The sequence below is a fragment of the Schistocerca americana genome, chromosome 6, assembly GCF_021461395.2.
Source record: "Schistocerca americana isolate TAMUIC-IGC-003095 chromosome 6, iqSchAmer2.1, whole genome shotgun sequence".
NCBI lineage: Eukaryota > Metazoa > Arthropoda > Insecta > Orthoptera > Acrididae > Schistocerca > Schistocerca americana.
The window spans coordinates 359,618,254-359,639,133 of NC_060124.1; the positions used below are offsets into that span (position 1 = coordinate 359,618,254).

The 20,880-nt window shown below is 37.1% G+C and overlaps 1 protein-coding gene across 2 annotated transcripts in view; it reads left to right on the forward strand.

Moving 5' to 3' along the window:
- The window catches only part of LOC124619940 (ATP-binding cassette subfamily G member 4-like), a 481,958-nt gene extending 462,225 nt beyond the window's left edge, over positions 1-19,733 (forward strand). For both annotated transcript variants that reach the window (XM_047146601.1, XM_047146602.1), the window contains 4 exons: positions 1,601-1,769; positions 1,908-2,008; positions 18,366-18,521; positions 18,761-19,733. In XM_047146601.1, coding sequence (XP_047002557.1) covers positions 1,601-1,769; positions 1,908-2,008; positions 18,366-18,521; positions 18,761-19,180 — 846 coding nt within the window. In that variant the 3' untranslated portion in view covers positions 19,181-19,733. The remainder of the gene's footprint in view (positions 1-1,600; positions 1,770-1,907; positions 2,009-18,365; positions 18,522-18,760) is intronic.
- The last annotated feature ends 1,147 nt before the right edge of the window (positions 19,734-20,880 follow it).

Here is a 20,880-nt window from a genome sequence, read left to right on the forward strand (position 1 = left end):
TGATCTCTCAAATGCTTTTACTGTGTGGATCATGAAATTATTCTAGATAAACTTAAGTATTGTGGTATGGGTGGGACAGTGCACAAATGGTTTAATTCATATTTAACTGGAAGAATGCAGAAGGTTTAAATTAACAGTACAGATAGTCTGCAAAAGTCAGTATAGTCCTCTAACTGGGGATGTATCAAGAACGATGTGCCACAGGGTTGTCTTGGGTCCCTTAACGTTCTTAATATATATTAATGACTTGCCACTCTGTATTCATGAAGATGCAAAGCTAATTTTGTTTGCTGATGATACAAGTATAGTAATCACACACAGCAAACAAGAAGCAGCTGAGGAAATTGTAAATAATGTCTTTCAGAAAATTATTAAGTGGTTCTCTGCAAACAGACTCTCACTAAACTTAAGGAAACACAGTACATACAATTCTCTACAGTAAAAGGATTCCATTAGAACTACCAATAGCCTCAGGAGAGCCTTGGTACAGAAAGGGGTGATTTATGCTGCCATAAAAGTCTTTGGTCATTTTCCAAACAACATTAAAAGTCTGACAGATAGCCAACCAACATTTAAATACAGATTAAAAGAATTTCTGAATGATAACTCCTCCTATTCAATAGATGAATATGAAGTAGTAACTCAAAACAAAAAATTATTATATTGTATAATGAAAACTTACGTTAAACTGACACATTCCACATCACTACTAAATGTCGTAATCATGATTTGTGGAACAAGTATTAATTTATGTAACACAATCCCATTACTAGGCACTTTCCCCACTACTTCAGCATTTGCTTTCTCTGAAACCTCATTTTTCTACTCCCATTGTTTCTTTTTACTTCAAGCATTTTGTTCTCATCATCCTTCACCTCTTTTTTTGTGTAGGAAACAGTATGGAACAAATCAAGCAGAGCTGGAGATGAGAGAGATTCATAATAATGTGAATAACATAGTAATAAGTGGGACAGTGTACATAACTGCCAGTAAGAACTTTGTCAGTATATATGGGAGAAGCAAAGGGACATTTGAAACTGAATGTGAGACTTCCTGGCCTAATGATCAGTGATAACAATTTAAATATCAAAAAAATAGTGTGACTTGTTAAACTCACTGCTTCCACTGGTTTAAGATCTAAAAGATCAAACCATACCAAAAGGGATTCTGCCACAAGCTATGACATATTTCCCTATCTACTCATATTCATTTTATACCATATGTAAAGGTTAATAGCACCATCATCTATGAAGCACTCACAATAACTAGTTGCTAGTTCATGAAGTCCCGTCTATTGTTCTTTAAATCCTGCCATTTATGTTTTTCTGATGCCTTTCCTTTTATGCAGTGTGGTGTCATTTTATCATTTGTCAACTTAAGACTTTCCCTGGTCAACTTTACAACCATTCCATGCTCTCCTTACCCCTCATTCATGCTCCAGTTTCCTAAAAAGCATCTCCTTTAAAGTTGGTTGATCACCCTAAACTGTTTTCATTTTCTGATGGTTTGCAGCATCTGACCATTTTATTTATTTATGTTGTTCTTTTGCCAGAAAATCATAATATAGCATTCATGATATGTTTTGTTATTTTGATTTCAGACTTACCTGAAAATAAAGATTGTGATGTACCTGTTTGTTGCTGCAATAATTAGTGGGCTCTTTTACAATTTTGGTAAAGATGGTTCTAAGACGATATTCAACTTTGGATTTTGCTACACATGCATTATTGTTTTTCTGTACATACCAATGATGCCTGTACTACTAGACTGTAAGTAGAAACATTGTGTTTCTTTAATATTTTTCATATCATGTTTGAAATTTAATGGCAAAAGTAATTCTTTTTTATTTGCAACACTAAATTAATAAAAAAAAATACAGCGTGTGCTAAAATTACATATATATCCAGTTCCAGGGGAAGTTCAGTTGTTGAAACGTGAATACTTCAATCGTTGGTATGGGCTTAATGCATACTTCTTTGCATTAACTGTTTCAAAAATACCACTTCAGGTAAGACATGATATATTGTTAACTGTACAGTAAAGGACTAATCCAGTATTTCCCTCATTTATACACTTCTTGATCAAAAGTTTACATGTACACTAACATAAAAACTATTCTTAAACACAGTTTAAATGAAGAAGTTAGATGATTATTTAAAATAACAAATATCATTTGCAGTGTACTCTTTATGACCAAATAACCATTCTTACATAGGGTAAGTAATAACAAGTAATATCACGTAACCAGCAGATAATTTTTGTAGCTACTTTCCTGCTTGTATTCTACCAAAGACTTCTCATTCCCATTTTCCCGCTAATTTTAACAGACAGACTGAATCTTTTACTCTTTAATAAGGAGTAATGTTTTGAAATTTACTTGTGATTAATACTGTGTGACTGCCTGGTGAAGCTATCCAGAAATGACTTTCATGACCCACCCCATACCTTCAATTCTGTCACTACACATCTTCTATTTTCAAACTTTGCAGAAGCTTCCCTGCATAAGTTATGGGACTAGAACTCCTCAAAGAATGGTATCACAAATAAATAGTTTAAGCATAGTCTAGGAATGTCATCCAGAATGAATCTTTCACTCTGGAACAGAATTGTGCATTGATAGCTCAGTTAGTAATAGCTATTCCCATAAAAGTCAAGGACCTATGTTCCAGTTCTGGTCAAGAATAAAGTTTTAATCTACCAGGAGTTGTCATGTTCTTTCTTAATTTGGTCACTTTTACCCCATGTCCAGCAGATAAAATTATCAATAGGGACTCAGAATTCAAAGTACATCCTGGAAACATGCACTTGGTGTCATTAGAGTGCAGTGAGGAAAAAAGGAATTTTGACTGGCAAGCCCAATCATAGTGCATTTGACAAAAGACATATCTACAATTTTGGTTTGCTTCTCCCACAAAAACTCCCAGCAGTAACACTGGTGACACTGCACATGGACACAGGTTCTTAGTGGGGGCTTTGAACACACTACAATGTTGCCCATAGGGCCGTTTCATGGTTCTGAGAATAATGCAGGAGGAAGTAAACATTAACTGACTTTCAGGCAAAGTTTCCCTGATGTAACAAACTTCTAGGATTGTTATCTACCCTTAAGTGTCCAAAGGCATTCAACCAGCAGCTGCCCTGGTTAGAGACCTCACAGCAGTTTCTGCGTCACACACCATTCTTCTAACTCTGCCATTCCCTTCAGGAGGTTACTGTGAGTTCTTAGAAACATACAAGATGTGTTCCCCTCACACAAAAACACTGCATATCTATGTAAACATGGTACCTTACCCACATCGAGCAGACCCTGCAGCAGAGTAGAATCCTCTTCAAGGGTGAGCCTGAAGAACACTTCGAACCATCTCTTTATGTTGCCCAACTGTGGAGAATCATACAACGCTGCCAATATGGTAGAAAGTAAGCAATTTAGCAGTGGCAGTACTCTTGTGATGTTAAGAACATGTATGCCATTGTGTGCATTTTTTGAGTTGCTGCAATGGTTGTGGTCTCCAGGGATAACATCTGGAAGTGGCTTGTACACCCTTATTTTTTAGCATGTGGACTGGTAATCAATCTAATGGATAAAAATTGTGGTTTGTTGGATGAGTACCTCCAATACATGGACATTTCACATCTATAATGTGCCAGCTCACTCATATTGCTTAAATTCAACTGAATGTGCTCTAGACTTTACAACTACTGCTCTCACCTTCAGGAGGCACTTGTCCAACAATGGGAGCCATTACTAAAAAACAAACAGGATGGTTTGATCCTCAGTATGGTGAATAGATATGAATCTTGTATTGCCTGGGTACCACACCCTGTACTGACATTCTATATGCCATCATTAGAGTACCAGCACACAAATTGAGTGCCACCCATGAGCATTTTCAAGTTCTTCAGTATACCTTCTGGTCACTGTGTTGCATGTCAAGTCAATTCGGTATCTTAAGTACATGTATTAACCTCGTGTCTTATAATGTTTTGTGAATTTTGAAGAGACCATCAACTATACTTAGGAATTTTCAATTTCATCTTTACATAGTTCTTGATGCTAATAATGTCAGTATAGACTCCTCCACCTTCACATTTTGTGCTAACATCTGGGGTCATATGCAGTAATATTTTCCACAACATGTTAACGGAAAGTCCTTGGTGGACATAAATAATTTAAGGAGTAAACATAGTGATATCACGAACAACTAAGGCACCAAGTCATCAACAGGCAAATGAGCAAGCAAAATTCCCTCTCTTGTTTATGTGCCAACAACTCAGCATCTCAACTATTTGGTGAATGGTTATATTTACTTCTTAAATTAACTAATCTCTAAAACATTATGAGATCATGTTGTATGCATATGAATTTTAAACATTTTAAGTACTGAATAAAACTATCAATTACAGGTTGACAGTATGATTTTCATATACTTGCTAAAGATATTTTAAAAAATTAGTAAATAAAATATACGCTGAAACTTCCTGGCAGATTAAAACTGTGTGCCGGATCGAGACTCGAACTCGGGACCTTTGCCTTCCGCAGGCAAGTGCTCTACCGAGGTACTGGCAGAATTAAAGCTGTGAAGACGGGGCGTGAGTCATGCTTGGGTAGCTCCGTCAGTGGAGCACTTGCCCGCGAAAGGCAAAGGTCCCGAGTTCGAGTCTCGGTCCAGCACACAGTTTTAATCTGCCAGGAAGTTTCATATCAGCACACACTCCGCTGTAGAGTGAAAATTTCATTCTAGAAACATCCCCCAGCTGGCGTGAGTCATGCTTGGGTAGCTCAGTTGGTAGAGCACTTGCCCGCGAAAGGCAACGGTCCCGAGTTCGAGTCTCGGTCCAACACACAGTTTTAATCTGCCAGGAAGTTTCATATCAGCGCACACTCCACCGTAGAGTGAAAATTTCATTCTAGAAAATATACGCTATTTTCTGTTATGAAACTAAGATGCATTACTTCCTTTAAAGGCATTTTCATGTGCCCATTCCATATTTATGTCTGTTCTCTCATATTTTAAAATTTAGGAAGTTCCATCATCTTCTTAAGAATCAGTTTCAGCTATACATCATTGAGTTTGGGAAAGAAGGAAAAGAGAACTATCAAGCTTAACTTGGAAAATATTCAGTTTAAGTGAATTTTGGTTTTAACCAATACACATAAATTTGCGTACATTAAGGAGGATTACAGTTCACCTTCATCACTGGGTGGACAGCACAGACGAGTGCCATGTGGAGGACCTGGGTTCAATTCCAGTACTGCCAGGGATTTTTACTTGGCGGAGGGACTGGTACAGGGTGCACTCCTTCTTGTGAGGCCAACTGAGAAGCTACAAGACTGAGTAGCAGCTGATCCAGGTCACAAAAGCTGACCCACACCCCTCCATACCACATCTGATGATGCCACTGGCAGAGGACGACATGGTGGTCAGTCAGTACTGTTGGGTCCTCTGTGGCCTATGGGGTGGAGTAAGGTGGATTACACAAAAACTAGACATCATTAGCTAGTTGAGATTCCAGCTTGCTGAAAAATAACTAAATAAACAGTTTCTTTTTCACTTTATTGCACATAAGTTACTGTAGTTTCTTCATTTCTTTCCATATCCCAGAGACCTCTTTCCAGAGGATACACAGAACACAGTTCATGTACTGCAATGTTACGACAGCAGTTATTGGCTCCAAGCTGCTGTTCCTCTCACTAATTATATATATCTTAACTTGTGCTGTCTTATTGAGGGTTCTCTGTCACATATAGTTATGTGGGATGCCATTTCATATGAATAAATTTATGGTATCAATAACACAAAAGTAAATTCAACTGAAAGCTTTTGCATAGATGGAGTTTTTCAATATAAGATACCTGGCTCAAAACCAAATGATCTCAAGAAATTTCTGAGGACATATTGCTTTCTGGTAATGTGAAAATGAAGCTTAAAACTGAATAAGTCATATTATAATACATCTGAAATGTGCAGCTGTTGAAATATGTTGAAAAAGATGCTGCTTATAAAATTTGATACCTGCCATGGCTAAGGAATGTGTTATATGAAATTGTGAGTCAATCAAACACAAACATTTCCTTCAGATGGGAAACATCATCTGCACCCATACTCTGCACATCACTATGAAGTGCGTGAAAGGGTACTTCACATTGCACCACAACTGTTTCCCTTCATTACATTTGAAGATGGAGTGCAGGAAGGAGGACAGCTTAAATGTCTCTGTACATTTGTAATTAGTCTAATGTTGCCTTTACATTCCCTAAAGTAGTGATACAAACAAGGTTTAGTATATGGACAGAATCCTCACTTAATTCTGAAACCCTGTAAGTAGTATTCCATAAGATAGTTGATGTCTACCATCAAGAACTTATCAGTTAATGTTCTTCAATATATCCATAACATTTTTCCATGATTCAAACAAACCTGTTACCAGTTGGTCCTGTCTCGTACATATCCCACAGATTTGAGCAATATTCTAGAATGGGTCACATGGATGTTTCGTAAGCAGTTGTCTTAGCAGAAGGATTTTATTTTCCAGTATCCTAGCAATGAACTGAATTCTGCCATCCGTTTTGCCTACAATTAAGCTTAAGTGGTCATTCAATGCCATATCCCCACAAATTGTCACACATTGGTATTTGTATGAGTTGAGTGATTCTAACTGAGACTTACTCATATTATAGTCATAATGTATTCTTTTGTGCTTTGTGAAGATCACATTTTAACATTTTTGAAAATTTGGAAACAAGTTGCCAATACCTACACCATACTGAAATATTATCAAAACCTGACAATGTTTGTGCATATTTTTCATGATGGTACTTAATTATAGGTAACTGCATCATCTGTAAAAAGTCTGAGGCCACTGTTAATATTGTCTACTAAGTCATTAATATGCAACAAGACCACCAATGGTCCTGAAACACTTCCCTTGGTCACACCTGAAGTTATTTTTACATCTGTCGATTACTCTCCAGAGTAGATAACATGCTGCATCATCCCTACCAGAAAATCCTTGGACAGGTCAAACATTTCATTTCATTTTCTATACAATCATTCTTCCACAAACAAGCATTGGTCTGGTATAGAGTCAAATGCTTTTTTAAAGTCAGGAAATACTGCATCAGCCCATTGTCAGGATCTATACCTTTCAGGGTGTCATTCAAGGAAAGTGAGAGTTGGGTTTCAAATTACCAATAGTTTTGGAATCCATGATAACTGGTGTGGAGGAGGTAAATATGTACAAGATACCCCATTAATAGGGACCAAAAAATGTAGCATGTATTTCTGGCAAAATTTGCATGTATTTTTGGTGCAATTTACTTTTTTTGCAAATGATTAGATGCACAAATTTAAACATTTGCCACGCTATGTGCATGAAGACAAAACCCTAATGCTTTGAAACTGACTATTAAAAAATAGTAGTCATTGCAAAGACTTCAACAGTTTTTTCCCCAAAATGTTCTTTGTTTTCTTCTTTTGGCCTTAAAGTTTTCAACAAACGATTGTTCTGTTGAGAAGCAGCAGGATTTTCCCACCAACAAACAGAATGCATCTCAAACTGTTCAAATGTGTGTGAATTCATAAGGGACCAAACTGCTGAGGTCATTGGTCCCTAAACTTACACACTACTTAAACTAACTTTAACAAAGGACAACACACACACCCATGCCCGAGGGAGGACTTACAGCACAATTTGATAGTTACAAAACATATAGAATATTAATTTTGACCTTTCCCAAGCATTTATAGCTCAACTACCCATACTAGATGATGCTACAGACAACTGAGAAGGCAATTAATGTAGAAGTAGAACCAAAAATAACTCTATTCACACATTAGGGGAATAACTTTGTTGCCATTGAAATATGTTGACAGGTTCTATTTTTCAGTAGTTATAGTGCAGAGTGCAGACACCGTAAATTTGCAGATGACTGTGGGCATAGTTTTTTGACCACCAGAAGGGAAACCAATGGTGCAGAGAAATGAGCCCCACCTCCCTTATGCAGATCGGCAGCCTGCACTCATGTTCTGTGAAAACAGAACTGACACATTGCCACAGGGTTTGTGGATTCCTTCTGGTGTTGCAATCAAAATCCATTATGGACTAAATTAGTTTTTTCACTCATTTCAAAAACAGTGAGCAAGGGAAGGCTACTGCGCAATTGCTTGCTGAGGTTGATGCATTTTGTAAACCAAATAGTTCAGGCCTGATCTGTAGCAGTATTTGATGCAATCACATTTCACATCTCCTGCCACCTTAAACTGCCACATTAAAAGTTTCCACATTATATGAACTTTTGAACTGTAGTTGGCAGACCTGTGTTTTTCTGTTCTAAGCTGCTAGGGTCCACAGCTGAGTGCTAAGTTGCATTGTGTGGTGTTTATCTTATACTCTCATTCTGTTGCTCACAACTTGGCATGGCGCCAGAGAATCAAGCACACTGCTACATCACTGTGTTCATGTACTTTTTATTTTGAAAACATGTTCTTACACAAATTATTTTTCCAGATTGAACTTTACCAGATGATGTGCAATACCAGTAACTGGAAATTGGTTACATTTTCTATATTTATTTGCAGAAAATAAACCTAGTTCAAATTGTCTCTGATAAAATAGTTTAGCTGGATATGACTCTTCATAAAACAGCATCATTAGGTAATTTTTCATGATGACACAGAATTAGCATCTATATTTTTCAGATCCTTAATTATTATGCATAGTGCAAATAAACTTGACAAGGTAAATGGTAACAAACTTTCAGATAGCAGTAGTAGTGAGACAGATTATATGAAATTAAAATTATTGGCTACTAAAGTCAATGAATTCTTCTTAACAGTAGTTAAAAACATAGAGATAAAGAACTATCCATCAAAAGCAGATCCAGTAAATTTACTTATACCGTTAATGCATACTCCACCATAAGTATAGCTGACTCATCTGCCAGACACACGAGAAAAAGTGTTAGGCCACTGAAAAGTAGCGCTGTTCTGGCTTTGACTAAATCTGAGCCACAGTACTAAAATCTTGTGCATACTTGGTAGTGATATCTTACAGTTACCATTGTAATCAATTGATGAATGAAGAACTGCTGCCTGGAGGACTGAAGTATGCAGTAGTAATATCAGCATACAAAAATGCAGATAAGCAACTGACTAATTATAGACAGTTCTTACTTCTCATTTCCCTACACAATTATGAGAATGTGGCTCAAAACACAATGATGAACCATCTTCCTGAGAATAACATTTTAATGAAAGCTCAGTTTGGCTTTTGTAAGAGCCAAAAATTACCTTGATGGCATCTTTTGTTGTCTTGCCAAGGACTTTGACTGTGTAGATCAAAAAATTCTGCTATGGAAACTAAAATAGTATGGCATTAAATGTCTTCTCCTTGCATGGTTGGAATTATTTTAACAGCAGAAAACAAATGGCCTCATCAGCCAATGATACAACAGGAATAAGATTAAATTCAGAGTGTGGAAACTTTAAATATAGTGTGCTGCAAGGTTCAGTGTTTGGCCAATACTGTTCTTGGTCTAGATAAATGGTTTACCAGGGACTTAGGAGGAGTCTTCCAAGACTTTGTTGTGTGCTGGATGACAAACGTATATTGATAAAAACATGCCCATACCAGACACAGCCAGAAGAATAACAGAACAGGCTCACTGGTTCACAGATATCATCTTAACACTCAGTCTTGCCAAAACTCATATGATGCAATTTCAGACAAATAAAAATGACTTGCAAGTACCAGAAATACAGATCAATGGGCATCCACTGGATAATATACTGAGGTGTCATTAATAGTTCTTTATGAACCTCCCCCATGATGCATGAAAAATGGGTCAGCAACTTACTTTTATTAAAACTACTGTTTGTAATTCTGTTGAAGATGTGGTAAGAAAAAATCCTTTATTTGTAGTGACTAGTTTTGGATATGACGTCCATTATCAAACCATCACCTTCATCAGGAGTATTAACACATAAGACAACCAGAGCATTTGCAAATAGCCACAATTGGAAATCACGAGTAACATGTACAAAAATTTGTTCTGGCACTGTTTGGAAAGAAGCATTGATAATACACTGTAGATGAGTCTGCACATGTTACTCATGATTGCCAGTTGTGTCTTATGCAAATGTATTGGTTGTATTACATGTCAATACTTATGATGGTTTTGATGGTCTGATAATAGACGTCATGTCCGAAACTAGTCACTGAAAATAAAGGCTTTTACTCACTGCAATGTCAACACCATTACAAATAATACTGTAGTTTTAATTAACAGTTCTGCCTGCTTTGCTCTCCGAAATCTCTCGCTATGTGTTGACCTACAGACAAGATTGCTAGCACAGTTTCACTCAGTTCTGGCCCATAGCACAATCTTCTGGGACATTGCAGCTAAGGCGAAAAAGCATTTGTTCTACAGAAGCATGCAATAAGAACATTGTGTGAAGTTAATACCTGAACATGTTGTAGAAGCCTCTCCAGGGACCTAGGGATTCCTACACTTACACGCCAATACTGGTATTCCCTAATGGTATTATTGGCTCATAACAAGAGTCAATTTAGGACGAATTTTGCAATTCACAACCACAATACTACAATTAGAAATAATTTCCATACATGCTATGGATCACATCCCAGGATGTAAACAGTGTTTTACATTCTGCTAAAAAAGACTATAACAGGTTGACAGTGGACATCACACAGGAAATTGAAAATACCAAGTACACTATCTGATCCAAAGTATCTGGACCTATTGGTGAATATAAATATGCAGTATGTGAATCCATCTCCCATATTATGACTTGAACTCTGCTTGGCACACTTTCAGTAAGGTGTCTGAATGTCTGTGGAAGAATGGCAACCCATTCTTCCTCAACAGCCAAAAATCAGACAAGGTAGTGATGCTGGATGTGGAATCTGGAGCAAAGGTAACATTCTCACTCATCCCAAAGGAATTTCACTGGAATCTGATCAGATCTCTGGACAGGCCAGTCCTTTACAGGAACATTACTGTCCTCAAACCATTGCCCCACAGATGCTGCGTTATAAAGGATCCATTGTCATGGTGATACAAACAGCAGTTATATCCAAACTGTCCCTCTACAGTACAGTCTGCCGCAATCTTTAGCATGATGAGTCATACTAAATCACTCATTTCCAGCCACCCAATATCCAGTTGCATCACTCTTTACACCACTTCAAGCATTATGAGAAGTTGCCTGACCACTGTACCCCATTGCTTTAACTCACTAGACACCATGCTAGTTGGACTGCTGGTAGCACTTTTGAACTCATGAGTGATTCCTTATGCTGATTTCATGCACTTTTTTTTTTTTTTTTTCAAGCATCCCTCTGCAATGCTTGAGGTTCCCTGTCCATAAGTACATGAGGTCTGACAGGTCATAGTTTAGTTGTTCATGTTCCTTTCTTTCCACTTCACAATCACATCAGCAACAGTCAACCTCAACAGTTTTGGAAGGGTTGAAATTGTCACTGACGGATTTGTTACTCAAATGGCATCTAATAACTAGTCTAAATTGAAAGTCACTGAATTATACTGACTGATATCTTCTACTATCACTGCTTCTTGACTGACAAAAAGACTGAACTAAGGAATGCAAATCCTGCCGAAGTGTAATATTTGTGTAAGATCATTATTTTGCCAAAACAGCTGTGTAAAGTTTAAATGCTACGTTTTAAGTATTAGATAATAATGGCAACTGAGTAGTGCAGAAGAAAGAGTGTGCCTTTTTTTAAAAGCAGCTTTTCTTCTCCTGACATGCATATATAAAATAATCTAGAAGTAAATACCACAATTAGCAACTTGAGTATACAAGCACCAGCCATAATTTGTTGTTGGTACGCTTCACAGAAGCTTCCAGTGGTGGTTGCTTCTGCCTACTGATGTACAGCTTGACTCATTTAGCATCCCTGAAGGCTCTCCTTCATGACAGAACTTGATGTGTTAATGAATTAATTAATTAATGCACCTAACACCTGGACAAATTCTGAAAATAATCTGATAAGGATACTATTACATGATGGTACCTTTTTCAGTTTTAGCAATTTCTGCTGTTTCTCAATGCTGCTGACACTCAGATCTACATTAGTCATATTTGCAGTGGTGTGAGAATTGAGCTGGAGATGAACACCTCAATCCTCCTTTGTAAAGGAACAGCTGAAACGTCAATTCAGAATTTTTACTTTTGGTTTGATACTCTCAGTTCCAGTTCCTGTGTCACTTATGGGAGCCAGTGATTGAACTTTGGGCCATTTACAGACAGACATAACATGTGCCCAGAATTTCTTTCGATTCTGTGAGAGATTTTTAGATAAGAATCTTCTATATTAGTAATTCAAGGCTTCATGCATGTTTCTTTTGACAGCTGAACACATTTCATTTAGATCTCTCTATCTATTGTGCTATAATCTTACATACCTGTTGTGTAGCAGTTACTGTGTACTTAGAAGATTCCATCATGAAATATACTTCATCATTATGAAATGCACTACTAACTACATGTCTATCCAGCACCTGGTCAACTTCGCTTCAGCCACAGCACCTCTACGAAACTTCTGCCCAGAGCTAAATGTTTTAAGGTTTCCTTCCAATATGACATTAATACCTCTTTCTCTGGTTTACTGAATATTATAAATTTCCCTCCTTGTTTAAGTTGTTCTTTGTGCTTCATAATCAATGTTGCTACAACTGCCTAGGGTCACTAATACCATTTTCAAGATGGGTATCCTGAAAAAGGTGAGGCCAATTTGTTGTCATTATATCTGATTTTGAAATGAGTGGGCTTATGATCTACCTATTCTTGGCAAGTTTAGAAGAAAATATTTATTATTTTTTCAGAATGTCCTGTCATTCCCACTACTTAAAAACCATAGCAATCCCACTTGGTTGTTGGCATTTCACTAAAATTTTAGGTTATATCTTGGGGTCAGTCTGGCACTCAACCGAGAGACCTAATTACAAGCTTACATCACTGTTCCTTGCCCAAGCAATCTTGCATGTGTCTTCAGTTTCCATTTAGGTGGATTTGCAAGGCTGTTCTTCTTAATTATCTCTGTGAGATACTGGAACAGTACAAATATGGCATTGGAGTCCAGGCAATAGCTGTCATTCATTTCAGTGAGCCCCAAAATCTACAGCTGGCTGTATCCTGTTTCATCAATGACTGCCACTTCAACATGTTGAATGAGGCACTCACTACACAAGGTGTTCTTACCTATCACTAAAGAGTACCATTATTCACTGCATGTTCAAACTGCTGAAGATTAACAGATCCTGCCCTTCTCCACTTGCACTGATAAAGGACACAGCCGGCTTCCCACCAGGTAAAGTGCGTCACAGTGGCTCAATTTCAGTGGAAGACAGTACCTTAAACTTGCTGGTTGGAGGATGGGTTCTCCCTGGCCCTGCCTTCCCTGTTCAGGCATGCTGCTAGATCTATTAATGGCACACCACTGACCATGATGTGGATGAGTGGTAGTAGATACTGAATTTCCTGAAGAGGAGGCAGTATCAATCCAAGATTAGTGAAATTTTGCAGAAGCTCGAAATTTAACATGAACCTCAATGTGAGAAGCTTCTAATAGTTTTGACAATGAAATTCTGTCTCAGAATCTGGTAGAAAACCCAGAGACATTCTGGTCATACATAACATACACAAGCAGCAAGACACAATCAGTACCTTCACTGCATGATTACCATGGTGATGTTATTCATGACAACACCTCTAAAGCAGTCACTAACAAGGTTTTCCAAAATTCCTTCATGATGAAGATGAAGTAAATACTCCAGAAGTCGAATCAACAACAACTGCCAACATGAGTAACTTACAAGCAGATATCCTTGGTGAAGTGAAACAATTCAGTTACTTAATAAAGAGAGGCCTCGGTCCAGACTGCTTACTAGGTAGTCAGGTTCCTTTCAGAATATGCTGATATAGTACCTCCATACTTATCAGTCATAAACAACTGCTTGCTTGAAGAAAGATCTGTACCCAAAGACTGGGAAGTTGTACAAGTCACACCAATACCCAAGAAAGAAAATAGGAGTAACCTGCTAAATTACAGATCTGTATCAGTAACATCTATTTGCATCACGATTTTGGAAGATGTACTGCGTTTGAACATTATGAATTATATTGAAGAAAATGACTTATTGACAAATAGCCAACACATTCAGAAAATATCATTCTTGTGAAACACAACTAGCTCTTTAGTCTCACAAAATAATGAGTGCTATCGACAGGGTATGTCAAATGGAGTCCATATTTTTAGGCTTCCAGAAGGCTTTTGACATCATTCCTCACAAGCGACTTCTAATTGAATTGCATGCCTATGCAGTGTCATTTCAGTTTGCAACTGGATTCATGATTTCCTGTCAGTAAGGTCACACTTCAAAATAATTGACAGAAAGTCATTGAATAAAACAGAAGTAATATCTGATATTCCTGAAGGAAGTGTTATAAGCCCTCTTCTGTTCCTGATCCACATAAACAATTTAGGAGACAATCTGAGCAGCCCTCTTAGATTGTTTGCAGAGGATGCTATCATTTACTGTCTTTAAAGGTCATCAGATGATCAAAACAAATTGCAAAATGATCTAGACCAGATATTTGTATGGTGCAAAAAGTATCAGTTGGCACTAAATAATGAAAAGTGTGAAATCATTCACATGAGTACTAAATGGAAATTGCTAAATTTCAGTTACACAATAACTTACACAAATCTAAAGACTGTAAATTCAACTAAACACTTAGGGATTACCTATACGAGTAACTTAAACTGGATCAGTCACTTTGGTAAAGAAAAAAAAGGGACTGAGATTTATTGGCAGGACACTTAGAAAATGCAACAGGTCTACTACTGAGATTGCTTGCATTACACTTGCCCACCATCTTCTGGAGTATTGCTGCATGGTATGGAAGCCACATCACATGGGATTGATGAAGGACATCGAAAAAATTCAAAGAAGGGCAGCTCATTTTGTATTATCGCAAAGCGGGGGAGATGGTGCTATGGACAAGATACTATCATTAAAATGAAGGAGGTTTTTTTGTTACAGGAGGATCTTCTCATGAAATTTCAACCACCAACTTTCTCCTCAGAGTGTGAAAATATGAGGGGCATTCAATAAGTAATGCAACACTTTTTTTCTGAAAGCAGGTTGGTTTATTCAGGATTACAATACACCATATTATTCCCCACTCTTCTGTCTACAAAATGCTATTTTTTTAAATATAATCTCCATTCACTGTGGTGGCGTTATGCCACGTTACTGGGAGGGCATGTCTGTCTGTATGGTACCGTTCTACTGGTCAACGTCAGAACCAAAGTCTTGCTGCATCAATAACCTCCCCACCATCCATGGACTACTTCTCATTGAGTGCACCCTTCATCGGGACAAACAGGTGAAAGTCAGATGATGAGAGGTCCAGGCTGTAGAGTGGATGCTGAAGAAAAATCCAGTGAAATTTTGTGATCTTCTCTCATGTGTGCAGATTTGTGATGCCTTGTGTCATCTGCATTTTTGTGGTGACAAACATGCTGAAGTCATTTCTTCAGTTTCCTGAGGGTAGCACAGTGAACTTCAGAGTTGATCAGTGCACCATGAAGGACGACGACATACAGAATAATCCCTCCAGACTCCCAGGAGACTGTCACCATGACTTCACTGGCTGAGGTTGCAGTTTTGAACTTTAGCTTTGGAGGAGAGGTGGATTGCTGTTTTGTTTCCGGTTCAAAGTGATGAACCAATATTTCATTGCCTGTGATGGCGTTTGACAAAAAAACTGTCACAACCAGCCTCATAATGCACAAGCAATTCCACACAGTTGGTCCTTTGTTGCCCTTTACAGCGTTCTGCTGGGCAGCGAGGAACCCAGGAGGCACACACCTTTGTGTACCCCATGGTGGACAAGTGTCAGCATTACCAACAGAGATGTCCAGTTGTGCAGCAGGGTGTTTGATTATGATCCATTGATCACCTCGAATGAGTGTGTTCCAACATTTCAGGAGTCACAGCTGTGTGCAGCCACCTGACACAAGGGAGACTGGACAGGTTTGCACAACCTTGTTGCAATGATGACACACATCTTCCCCAATGACTCATCATGCTGTTGTTCACTGCCTGGTCCCTGTAGATATTCTGGAAGTACCTATGAATATCTGTGGTGCTCTGGTTTTTTGCCAGAAAAAAACTCAGTGACAACTCTCTGCTTGGAATGCACTTCCATTACGGATGCCGTTTCAAAAGTTATGTACAGCACTGCCAGCTACTGGAACTATAGAGCGTGAAGCAGGAATATTCCACAATGTCCCATGACAAATTTTGCATTTTTCAACCAAAACTGGCTGCGAAAAAAATGTGTTGAATTACTTATTGAATGTCTCTTGTACTTTGTTGGCACTTATCTGCTTAGAGAGAAATGATCACCATAATAAAATAAGAGAAATCAGAGCTCGTAATGAAAGATTTGTGTGTTCATTTTTCCTGCACCGTGTTTGAGAGTGGAATGGTTAAAAACAGCTTGAAGATGGTTCAATGAACCCTCTGCCTGGCACTTAATTGTGTATTGCAGTGTAATCATGCAGATGGAGATAGTATTTGATGTACCTTTGGTATCTCTGGAACATGTATCTCTGTTACCCCATCAATACCTAATCACAACAGCTTCTCTTGAGAGAAGTCAGAGCAATGTCCTGCTGCTTATGAGCAACAATTAACTCATCTCATGTTTGAGAACAAAGTTAACAGTGGGGTTTCATTGGGACTGTTTCACTGTTCCCTCATCACTATAAACAATAAGCAAACAATTAGAAGTAAGGTTACTGATTCCCTTTTAATGTCTCAATCTGTTGTATTACAAAGGTTACATTTTCCTTTTGTCATGCAATTAACAATCAAGAAAGTAGTTTTCTGTTATGATGAGAGAGAAACCTGGGATAAAATTTACTGCTTCCCTGAAGCTAATTGCAACTCTTGTTTTCATATGCTTAGCAACAAACTTGAAAATTGTGGCAATTTATGGTGACGGCATACACTACTGTTGGAAGGGGAAACTAAATGGAATACTATATGACAATTACAATAGACAGATAATATATTATTCACCACTGCAGTCAACTTCATATGATGTATGAAAATTTTCAAGTACTTTCTAAGAACAAATTATTCAATGAATGGAAAGAGGTAGAAGTATTACATTAATTACATAAGTACTTACACCACAATTAACAGAAAGCAATCTCCCAACAAGATATGGTTCTCAAAATTAGTAGAATGTAATTTGTAACTCACATCCATAAATTTATTACAGACATATGTTATGCACAACATTTGTAAAGGTTCAAAAATTCTGAAACATACACCTGATTCATGTAGGTATACAGCAAGATTAGGAGGAGTGATTGTTCTGTTGAGAATTTGATCAACAAAATTTGTAGAAAGTACAAATGTAGTTTATATCTGATGATATAGTATGAATTATGTTTCTTGCAGCACTCGCAATTCAAGAATTCACAATATATCATGACACAGGCGTGAGTGTTGATACAGTCAATGAAAAACTGGGGAGAAATGACATGAATGACATGAATGGCATATTTAAGTTGTCCACAAAATGATAAGATCTAGATTATTGAAGCATATTTATCTGGTGCATGTGATCACTGGAAGTCAGCAAATATGTGTAACTAAATGTGAAAAGTGCATTTTTTTCACTTAGCTGGTTTTGTGACACCTTTTACACTACCATGCCACAGATGATGTTACAACATCAGTCTGTCCCTCTAAATACAGCAAAAATCATGGGCCACAACAGAAAACACCTTCTGTTAAGTGTAGTTAACAGCATAACCTCACAGATTTTCAGTACCCTGTTTCCTAAAGAGAAGAAATATATTTGTGTAACATTCACATTTGACTATAAATCTCTATTCAGACTATTTCACTTTAGTTGCACAGTGTTTTGATCAAATCCATTTATTTCAATACTTACTATAGCATATCATTTCAATTAAAAGATGTGAGTCATTTGTGGAATGCTGAAGAATATGTTAAATGAAGCATATATTTTGCCTCTGAATGCACAACTGTTTTTCAGAAATGTTCAGTATATGTCATAAACAAAAGACTGGTAGTCAATATCTGAATGTTGGTTTTATATCACAGTAGCAAAACATATTGTTAAGTGCAATTTCCAAATGAAAATAAGTCATGCATAACACATTACTTAAGTGCACCATACAAAGTGTATTCCATTCTCAAGCCAAATGAAAGTTATAGTGAAGTGATTTTTACTAAAATAAATAAAACTAAATTGACAAAAAACTGTTTTCAGGTGGCCCTCGGACTAACATATGTATGGCTGGTATATGTACTGACTGACCAGCCACTGGAAGTTCACCGGTGTGCAATATTCATCATCATTTGTCTTCTGATTGGATTTGTATCAGAGAGCTTTGGTCTTCTTGTTTCCTCAACTCTTAGCATAGTGGTTGGTATCATACATTATATTCTAATGTTAATGTCTATCACTTCACAAATTTTCATTTATTACAACAAAAATACATTTTGTCACTTCTTATAAATTATTTCTCAGTGATCCTCTCTTTTTTTTATTTTAATATGTTAGCTCAATGCAGATTAAATTACTTTAATTTTCAGATTAACAATAACAGCACAGTTATTATATAACCCCTGGAAATTAATTTAAGATTACCTTTTTTTTCACAGAATGGCATGTTTGTTGCCCCTTCAATGTCAGTTCCTTTCATGCTGTTAGCAGTCCATGGTCTTGGAACACCTAATGCACACGTACCATTCTTCATGAAGATTGCAATGTACTTTAGTTACCTGAGGTATGGTTTGGAGGGATTGACACTGGCAATCTACGGCTTTGGACGGAAAAGACTGCACTGTCCAGATCATAAAACATATTGTGAACTAAGTGACCCAAGGGAACTACTACGTCAAACTGGAATGGAGAACGCAAATATCTGGGTTGATATTGCTGGTCTGGTTGCATTTATCATCATCTTCAGGACTGCATGCTATTTTCTGTTGCGGTGGAGGCTTTCTTCCTACAAATCATTTGCTGCACTCAGACTAGTGAAACGATTTGTGAAAACACACATTAATTTCCAATACAGGTGAACTTTTTATTGAGAATATTGTGATAACTATGGCACTCTTTGTTAGTGAAACAGAAAGAGGTCCATTTTTAATGGCACACTATTCTGGCACTCACAATAGGGAAGAGATGAGATTTGAACTGTATTTTAAAGAATATGCAGAAGTCATATATATTAAAAAATCATTAATTTAATAATGAACACAGATCAGTTAAATCAATTACGACTTCTTTTACATCTTTGAAATCTTTTGTTAAAAAAAGAAAAAGAAATAGAATATTGAGCAGATGAAAGTAATCTCTTTGAGGTATGTAAATGTATCCTTACATTTCATGTTTAGCATATCACAAATAAAGTTTCAAATTATTTCTGCAGGGACGGATAGCTGATGAGACAATGAACTAAAAGTGTGGTATGGATGCATTTACACAATGCATCTTGAACAATAATAGTTATAAATACATTGCTCTCAAGACTCTTGTTATTTCACCAAAGATAAAATGGTTTGTTGTTCTTCCTCTAATGTATATAATTTACACTTGTGAAAAAAGGAAATACATTCAGTATGTACATCATTTATATTTTTAAATCATTTTAAATGCTTCCCAATTATCTTACAAAATTATCAAATTATCTTACAGCCACAGGATGAATGAAATGGAGATTTCAAAGGGTCATAATATGTTCACAGCGTGTTAGTTTGGGAAAGGGGGGGTCGAGGCGGCCTCTGTTGTCTTAAGCCTGCTGGAAACCCACTAGCTTGTGTAGTATAAAGAGGCTTACCTGTTACCCACAGAAGATGTGTTCTTGTCTTGTATATTAGGTAAGGGCAGTTCCATTGGATGCATTTTCTAGTGCATTTTAAATGTTGTTATTGCTATGTCACCTCCAAATGGAATGGCACTGCAATCTTAAAGCACAGCAGTTGCATGGACAGCACATCATTGGAAGTCATCAGAAACTGTGTAGCATTATCAAATCAATGTCGTAATGGGCAAATACGTCCAGCACTATCGTTATTGCTTGGTACTGCTCCCAGTGAAATGTTATCACTACCACTGTTTTCTCATGTGAAGCAGCCCATGCAGCTACAAGGAAAGCTACATTATGCTATATTAAAATCACTTATTTAAAAAAAACTGCAAAAAAACTAGCACATATTTTAATGGCTCCCTACAAAGTTATAGAAGTATGAGCTAGGTACCGGCAATTCTGGAACTTCAGTGTTCAACCTAACAGTTGTGCAGAATATTTATTAAAGTCTTCCAACTTCACTGAGAACCACAATTTCACTGTCCACAGTTATTGCTCACTTATCTGGATAGACATATGCCACAGCAAGAAATGTAATTTAGAATGACACTGATGCGATAAAGTACATTGCTTAGCTTTACTGTTCAGTGGCTTACTGGCTGTCAACTAAAACTACACAATACTCTTTTTAAATACAATATTAATGTCAGTTATGCAAGTGTGAAGTACCGTTGAATAGTAGGGTATCTACACATTTCCATTGCTTCATATGTCTGAATTCTGGAAGATGGGATAATTCGTTCATCTATACACTTGCTCGCTTCTTAATTAATTTGGATAAAGGTCACAATATTGAAAATGTCTCAAGTACTCTGATGTGTATTCCAACCTCTTGGCCCTTCTGAAGCTTTGTCCCAAAAAATAAAGTGTGAACAGTATTTCATTCCATTGCAAGGAATACGTAAGTGA